This window comes from Rhincodon typus, chromosome 47 (assembly GCF_021869965.1).
Source record: "Rhincodon typus isolate 14 chromosome 47, sRhiTyp1.1, whole genome shotgun sequence".
Taxonomy (NCBI): Eukaryota; Metazoa; Chordata; class Chondrichthyes; order Orectolobiformes; family Rhincodontidae; genus Rhincodon; species Rhincodon typus.
Window position 1 is genome coordinate 6,122,029 of NC_063378.1, and position 9,279 is coordinate 6,131,307.

The following is a 9,279-nucleotide window of genomic DNA, read 5'->3' on the forward strand; positions in this document are numbered from 1 at the left end:
GCCGCTCTGTCGGAGGGTCAGTGCTGAGGGAGCGCCGCTCTGTCAGAGGGTCAGTGCTGAGGGAGAGGGCACTGTCGGAGGGTCAGTGCTGAGGGACCGCTGCTCTGTCGGAGGGTGAGTGCTGAGGGAGCACCGCACCGTCGGTGGGTCAGTGCTGAGGCAGCACCGCGCTGTGAGAGGGTCAGTGCTGATGGAACGCCGCTCTGTCGGAGGGTAAGTGCTGAGGGAGTGGTCACTGTTGGAGGGTCAGTGATGAGGGAGTGCCACACTGTCGGAGAGTCAGTGCTGAGGGAGCGGCGATCTGTCGGAGGGTCAATGCTTAGGGAGCGCCGCGCTGTTGGAGAGTCAATGCTGAGGGAGCGCCTATCTGTTGGAGGGTCAGTGCTGCGGGAGCGCCGCTGTGTCGGAAGGTCAGTGCTGAGGGAGCGCCGCTCTGTGGGAGGGTCAGTGCTGAGGGAGCGCCATTTTGTCAGAGGGTCAGTGCTGAGGGAGTGCCGCTCTGTCGCAGAGTCAGTGCCAACGCAGCGCCGCACTGTCGGAGGGTCAGTGCTGAGGGAGTGCCGCACTGTCAGAGGGTCAGTGCTGAGGGAGGACCGCTCTGTCGGAGGGTCAGTGCTGAGGGAGGGGCGATCTGTCGGAGGGTCAATGCTGAGGGAGTGCCTATCTGTTGGAGGGTCAGTGCTGAGGCAGCACCGCACTGTGGGAGGGTCAGTGCTGAGGGAGTGCTACACTGTCAGAGGTTCAGTGCTGAGGGAGCGCCGCTCTGTTGGAGGGTCAGTGCTGAGGGAGCGCCATTTTGTCAGAGGGTCAGCGCTGAGGGAGTGGGCACTGTCGGAGGGTCAGTCCTGAGGGAGCGCCACATTGTCAGAGGGTCAATGCTGAGGGAGTGGGCACTGTTGGTTGGTCAGTACTGAGGGAGCCCGCACTGTCAGAGTGTCAGTGCTGAGGGAGCCCCGCACTGTCGGAGGGTCAGTGCTGAGGGAGCGCCGCACTGTTGGAGGGTCAGTGCTGAGGGAGTGCCGCACTGTCGTAAGGTCAGCGCTGAGGGAGCGCCGCACTGTCGGAGGGTCAGTGCTGATGGAGCGCTGCATTGTCAGAGGGTCAGTTCTGAGGGAGCACCACGCTGTCGGAGGGTCAGTGCTGAGGGACCGCCGCTCTGTCGGAGGGTCAGTGCTGAGGGAGTGCCGCTGTGTCGGAGGATCAGTAGTGAGGGACTGCTGCACGATCGGAGGGTCAGTGCTGAGGGAGGGATGCACTGTCAGACCGTCAGTACTTGTGGAGTGGTCTACTATTGAAAGGTCAGTGCTGTCGGACTGTCACACTTTCAGAAGGTCAGTACTAAGTGAGTGCACACTTTCAGAGCTGCCGTTATTTGTGTGATATGTCGAATTAGCTATGTGCCTCGTCATCATTTCCATGTTGATATAATTAATAACTGGAATAGTGTTCTTCGATGAGTTTCTCCAGACATGTGTGGAGTTTTCATTTTCCTGACGAGCTGACTCATGAAATCACTAGTTTGAAATGCCACTGGATCGACAGAAAAAAGGGTCTTTTTCAGGAAATATCACTTTGACTGTTGTTGTGCAGCTGGTGGCATTGAAGGCAATTTCAAAATAGTGATTTGGATGTGCCTGTCAGTGATGGGGTTAAATTGAAAAAAATGACAAGTTGACTCTGATCGATTATTTCAGAGAATCTGTCTCCTCTCCACCTATCTTCTCCTTTATCTATCTTCTGTCCGCCCTCCCCCTCTCTCCCTATTTATTTCAGAAACCCCTTCCCCTCCCCCATTTCTGAAGAAGGGTCTAGACCCGAAACGTCAGCTTTCCTGCTCCTCTCATGCTGCTTGGCCAGCTCTACACCTTATTATCTCTGATTATTTATTTGTCAACCAATCAGCCCCGTTTTTTCCCTATGAAATTTGCTGTTCTTGAGTGTGCCCTGATGAGTGTGAGATGAAGAGTTCCAACAAAATGTCTCTCTTTTCCGCCATACAAAATATAGGGCTTTGCATTGGTCTGTGTCAAACTGCATTTGCAGTAATTTCACCCCATGGAGATGATTAATGGACTCAAAGAAGGTTTCGATTTTAATTTTAAAGAGCATAAGTTTGCCTCGCGAGCTGAGTTTCCTTTTCACCAACACTATGACTGACCACAAACAGAAACGTGCCAATCTGAGGAACATGTGACAGTGTTCACTGGGGAATCTACATGTTTGTGAATGAGGGAGGAAAGTTTGATAAGTCATTGATAAGTCAAGATCACAAATAATAGGCATCCTGAGGAAGAGTCATATTAGAAATGAAATGTTAATCCTGTTTCTCTTTCCACAGATAAGCCTGGACCCGCTGAGTTTCTTCAGTACTTTCTGCTTATATTTAATAAGGAATATGAGCAGGAGTAGGCCATTTAGCCCCTCCAGCCTGATCCACTAGTTAATAAGTTGATCTGATTGTGAACTGAACTCCATTTTCCTGCCTGCCCCTTTTAATGTCTTTATTTCCTTGTCAATAAGAAGTCTCCTCTCAGCATTCAATATATCAAATGACTCATCTGCCCCCATTTTCAGGTGAGGAGATTTCCAAACATTCAAAATTCATCCTCATTTCAGTTTTAAATGGCATCTTCACTCCTTCCACCACTGATGGTCGTTAGCAACAGTGTGTACTATCTGCAAGATGCAAGTTCCCCTCCAAACCGCTTAGCCCCAAGCTGTTTCACACTCACTCTCTGTTTCTCTCTCTCTCTCTCTCTCTCTCTGTGTGATGGAATGAATCTGCTGAAGACTCTTTGGAAGTTATTACTCTCACATTGACAATATTGACTGTTAGGAATTGCTTTGGATCCTCAATTTCTAAGGGATTTTTTAGGTCTTCATTGTCTGAGGACGTATTTGGAACTCCATTGTCTAAGAGAACTATTTGAATCATCATTGTCTTTGCATCATTATTGCTTAAGAGATCCCTTTGGATTCCCTTTGTCTGAGGGATTTATTTTTCAGTTTATTTTTCAGTTCCACACTGACTAAGTGGTCTCTTTGGATCTTCAGTGTTTAAGGGATTGTATCTGTTCCAAACCTCACACTGCTGTATCGGTGATTCTGATGCAGTGTTGGAGACTGACTTGTCCCCAAGCTCAGCATCAACCCTACTCCAGCAGACACTATGAAACACTCAAGCAAAGTGCCTCTAGTCTGAGCTCCTCATGTGATGGAGTTTCTTCTGTGATAGGTGCACGGCTTTCACAGATGGTCTCACAGTCTTCGTCGTTCAAACAGAACTTGGCCCCACACACAAGGCTGATACCAGAAGCCAATTGTTTCCTGTCCATCTGGAACAACTACTACTTCATCAGGAAACTGAACTATTGCTGGGAAGGAACTTAAATCATTGGATTGCAGAATTGTACATCGCTGATGAAGACCATTCCATCCATTCTGCCTGGGTCAGCTCTTTGAAAGATCTCTTGAATTAGTCCCCATGACCCCCTCTTTTCCTCACAGCCATGAAAATGTTTCCCTTTGCAATATTCCTCCAATTCCTGCTTTTCAAATTTCCTCTGCAATCTGATTCCACTGCCCTCTCAGGCAGCAATGAATTGATCTCCTCTGGAGCTGCAATGTTCTCAGAGTCTGCGTAATTTACAGAGTGCAACAGATCATAGACAATCAGGCTGTCTCTTTTCTTGTCTGTCCTAGAGTTGCTGTGGGATATTTGGATTAAAATCAGGAAAAGACATAAACTTCAGGCCACTACTATCAGAGTCCTGGTGTCTAGATCTACATCACCATCCAGTTTTTATCCAGACTTCTGAAATGTCCCTGTCATCCCACAGTCACTGACCTACCTTAGTACCTTGTCTGTCAACACCTTGGTTTTATGATTCTCTCCATCTGTTTCCAAACTCTCCAATCTCCCTCTCTCTACCTATGCAATCTCCACCACTCTTGAACCCTCCAAGATCTCTTAGCTCCTCCACTGCTGTTGTGAGACTGGGAGCCAGTGTATGTCAGTGAGCACAGGGTTGTTGGGTGAACCGGACATGGTGTGAGTTTGTACACTGGTTCACTGCTGAATTAGTTCCTAATCATAGCTCAATAAAAATGATCTTTTAAAAAACTATTAACCATAAATCTGTCCGAGCTGACAATGACATTACCTTGAAGAAGTAATAGCAGGAAGTAAGATTTCCCAATCATTGTCCGCTCCTAAATATTTCGTCAGCTTCTGAAAGAGAAAGGAGTTAATCAGACCTCACCTTTTTCCGACAGCTCTTGAGAGATCAGAACTGCTTTGAGACATTGCCCTCACAGACTTGAGCCGTATTCTCATATTTTACTTGTAAGTAGAAATGTGTCAAAGACATCGATCGTTGGAATCTGATTTTAAAATTAAGACCACAAGAATTAGGAACAGGAGCAGGCTATTTGCCCCCTCAAGCCTGCTCCATAATTCAATTCAATCATGGCTGATCCAATATTTCTCACAACCACTTTCCTGCGTTTTGTCCATTACCCATGATCCTTCTAATGATCAAGAATGTATTTCAGCCTTGAATATACAAAAGGACTCTGCCCCCACAACTGTCTCTGGCAAAGGGTTCCAAAGACTCACAACCCCCTGAGAAAAGAAATTCCTTCTTATCAGAGTTTAAGTTTGTGCCCCTTTATTCTGAGACTGTGTCCTCTGTCCCAGACTGTCGGATGAGGTGAAACATACACTCAGAATTTACCCTGTCAAGCCCTTTAAGAATCCTATACATTTCAATCAGATCAACTCTCATTCTTCTAAATTCAAGTGAGCACAGTCCCAACCTGTTTAGTCATTGCTCAGAGTACAGTCCCTCCACACTGGGAATCTTCCTGGTGAATTTGCCTCCAAAGAAATGTTACCTTTAAAAACTGACAACATTAACAAAGGATGATATTGGTCATGGAAGTGAATTCTAATCGTTATGTTACTTACCCAGGACCGGCCTGACAGTTTGCCTGGGGAGTAAGTGCTGAGATGCTCTGCTTGGGCTGAATGCCACTTTCCTCTGCTGTGTTTTTAATTAGAAAGTGCTGACACACCAGGTCAAAATGAGGAAGTAGGATACCAGTGATAACTTCCATGATAGTTTGCAGTATAAGCAAATTGTTGACAATCTGACCCAAGCTCAGAACTGGGCAGTTGTTCACATGGAGTATCTAACCTGGCCCCGAGGTGGAAATTCAATTGCTACAGTCCCCAGTTCAGAATCTGAATGCCATGATCCATATAATATCCTTTTACAATATCCTTTTATTGTCATGCGTATTCCACTGTAAGACTTTTACAATGTCTGTGTTTTTATGGCGCTATCTTAAGTACAAGTACCTAAGTACAATTCTTGGATACAGCAGAGAAATAGAAGCAGTTGTTTAATTACAGAGTTGAAAATAAATTAAAAATAGAAGAACATTAAGGGTTAACATTACAGTATTCTAAGGTAAGTTCTAAGGTAAGGATTGTCCCCTCACAGCGGTCTCCATCCAGGACTCACTGCCTACACGTTGCTCCGAGGCTGCTTCCATGTACTGCTGTAGAGCTTCTCCCCCGCGCTGCTCCAGGGCTCATTGCTCATGGTGTGCTGGGGTTCACAGGGCGTGCCTGCAGACCCCCAGAGCACAAGGCCACGCTGCCCGTGCTGGTTCCGCTGTGGGACTCGGCCTGCGACCGCTTCAGTCTGCCACAGGACTCGGCTCATGCCCAGTTTGCAACTCCACTCTCCAGGGGGTGGGGGGAGAAAGGGACAACCACAAAGAGGAGAGGGATAAAAAAGGGAAAAAAAGGCAAAGAGACAGCAAGCAGAGGAGCTCCGACTGGAGCATCCCACACTACTGCATCTTGCCACATAACAAGTTATAAGATCCAAGTTGACAATCCACACAGGCTATTTGAATATCTATTCACAAGTTTTATGAGCATCACTGCCTGCCCATAATTGTTCCTGTGAAGCTGCTGACCATCTGCTATAGGTCGACCTACAATGCTGTTGGAGAGGAAGTTCCAGGATTTCAACAGTGACACTTAAAGAACAGTGATTTATTTCCAACTCAAAACGGAGAATGACCTAAGACCATAAGAAATAGGAACAGGAATAGGCCATTTGGCCCCTTGAGCCTGCTGCACTCTTCAAAAAGAACATGGCTGATCACACATTCCTCAGAACCACTTTATTGCCATTTCCCCAAGTGACTTGGTGGGGAACATGCAGGGGATGATGTTCCCATGTATCTGTTGTCCTGGTCCTTCCAGGTGGAAGTGGTCATGGGTTTGGGTGATGCTGTCTAAGGAGCATTGGTGCAGAGCTGAGGGGGTGTGAACCAAACAGTGGAAACATTATAATTTTGGAGGGTCAGTACTAAGAGAATGTCGCACTGCCGGAGGGTCAGTACTGAGGGAGTACCACATTGTCGGACGGTCGGTAATGAGTTAGTGCTGCACTGTCGGAGGGTCAGTACTGAGTTAGTGCTGCACTGTCAGAGGGTCAGTGCTGAGGGATTACTGCATTGTTGGAGGGTCAGCACAGGGTATACCACACTGTTGGAGGATCAGTATTGAGGGAGTGCTGCACTGTTGGAGGATAACATGACAATTGTGTTATGAATATAAAACAAATTTATCTGCTTTTCCAAAAAGCTTTTCAGCATGTTCATGGACACATGCCAACTGAATGCTATAATCTAATAAGGGGCCAGCAATTTTTGTTTTACAGGAGACAAAGGGTGATATCCAGCAGTCTTAAGACACGAATAAAATACAACACACCATCATCTTAGACAAGTAACAATAAAGTTTACTTTGCAACATTTGAGAAATAGTACGATGAACAATACCTGTATAACATGAATTCTAACTGTATATTAAAAAGATATGATAATCAAGTCATAAATGTGATCATGACGCACATGTTTCTGAATTTATGCTCACAGACTGGATAGATATGTTGGATAAAATACATCTGATTTATCTTAAAAGAGTTTGCAATTCTTCACTTTTGCCAACCTTACCTTGAAATGTTCTACAGAGACATTGCATCATGCTGTACCTCAATGAATGTTTCCATTTGAATCGAGTACCCTAACTTTCTGGGTCTTTCTTCAGAGTTAATCTATAAATGATACTGCTGTGCTGCTTCACAAGTACAAATCAGCTATTTTTCTCCTTGACAGCGGGCTGCATCAAAATCCTCCCCACCGAGGATTTTCCCTGAACTCTTTTCTTGCTCAGTTGCATCAAGAAAATGATCCTTATGCTTTCTCACCCACACTCTCTTGCACTGAACTATGAGTAGCACAGATTCCCTCTGATCTCCTAGAGCTTGATTAGGTTGTCAGGAACCCCATCAACATCATTCAACTGCCAGACAACTCCCCAAACTTCTTGCCTGAGTTCTAACAACTGTGATACCCAGCTGCCTTTGGGCCTTCTTACTGTGTTCCATACTCAGGCATTCAATAGTTCATTTGTCATCCCGGACATACAACTAAATACAACTCATTGTGATGGACTCAATAACTTCCAGCCTCACTGCCTTCCATCTCTAAACTCCCTTTCCAAGACCTGTCCTGATCAGACCAGACAAAAACTTGCAATTAGACCAGCTCCCATTTCTGGGCAAAACGACACATAACTGATGTTTTGGGACAGCCCAAAGTAACAATCACTTGGGACTGACTCTACCCTGAATGCTATATTCCTACAGAATGCTGACCTCCACAGCTCATAGCATGAATGCTAAAAATAAATATTCAGCACAACATGCTCAGCCAATTTCAAATTTATCACTTTAATATTTTAACATCTGATTCCTGGTGTCATGACCTCCTCATGCAATCACTTTAACATTTCAATGGCTACTTCATCATTTTTTTTTCATTGCTAACATGTGATCATCAATGAGAGGAACAACATTGCTCGTCCATTCAGAGTTGCTCATGAGATGATATTAGTGAACAAGCTTCTTTAACCAGTGCAGTCTGTGTAGGGTGGATACTATTTTCAATATCTGGACAAACAACACCCACTTTCCCTCCATTCCCCTCAAATTTCCCATCGTTCCCTGTGCCCTATTACACTGCTTGTATATTAGTGTGTTTGTGCCTGTTTATGCACATACACATTTCAGAATTTGGAAATCTGTTTAACACTTTATTTTTTTAAGCTCAAATAAAGCCAGTGCTGTCATTCGGATAAACTCAAGGAGATCTGTGTGGCATGTGCTTCAAGACTTTAATGCCTATTGAAGTGCAAATGGAATTGGCCTTTAAATGCCTTTAATAAAAAATGCAAACTCTGTTTTGTGATCAGAGAAATTTTCTCATTCCTGCAGATTTGGGAGTAACAGTATTCCCCATTACAAGTGCTCCTATGTTTCAAGAGGTATCAAGCAGAATAGGTAAAGGTGAAACACTGGATGGAATATATTTAGATTTTCAGAAGGCACATAGCAAAATATCACATATTCAGCTACTTAAAAAGGTAAGAGTCTATGTGTTGGAAGTTGAACATGAACATGGATAGAGGTTTAGCCAACAAATAGAAGACAAAAGGTTGGAATAATGGGTGCATTTTCAGGATGACAACCTACAATGACTAGTATTTGACAAGGGTCCATGCTGAAGACATAATTTTTGATAGCGTATATTAATGACATGGATGAGGAAAGTGAAAATATATGAACAGAGATATTTTCTGTTTCAACAAAGCAGTTTTCTCACTCCTGCAGATTTTGTTGTACCAATATTCCTCCATGACAAATTCTATTTCTTTACAGAACGGCTGGTTGATTTCAATCATCTGTTTTCTCACTTAGGATCATTAACCACCATTTCTGCCACCTCCAGTGAGATGTCACCACCAAACGCATATTCCTGTCCCCTCCCTTGTCAACCTCCTGCAGGGACTTTTCCCTTTGGGACACCCTGGTCCACTCTTCTTTCACTCCCAACACCTCGCCACAGCCTCACAGCACCTTCCCCTGCAACTGCTGAAGTTTTAACACCTATTTGTTTACTTCCTCCCTCAGTATCCAAAGGTCCAAACTCACCTTCCAGTTGAAGCAGCGCTTTACCCTGTACTTCACATGATCTAGTCTACTGCATTCACTGCTCACAATGTCTCCTTTACGTTGGGGAAACAAAGCATAGACTGGGTGACTGCTTTGCAGAACACTTGTATTCTGTTTGTCAAGAAAGATCCTGAACTTCCAGTTGCTTGCCACTTCAACATAACACCCTGTTCCCTGGCCA

The 9,279-nt window shown here is 45.0% G+C and overlaps 1 protein-coding gene across 1 annotated transcript in view; it reads right to left on the reverse strand.

The window, feature by feature from the left end:
* LOC109923512 (myelin-associated glycoprotein-like) overlaps positions 1-5,036 on the reverse strand; it is a 32,883-nt gene extending 27,847 nt beyond the window's left edge. The window contains 2 exon segments of the mRNA XM_048620582.1: positions 4,164-4,231; positions 4,970-5,036. Coding sequence (XP_048476539.1) covers positions 4,164-4,203 — 40 coding nt within the window. The 5' untranslated portion in view covers positions 4,204-4,231; positions 4,970-5,036.
* Between the last annotated feature and the right edge of the window lie 4,243 nt (positions 5,037-9,279).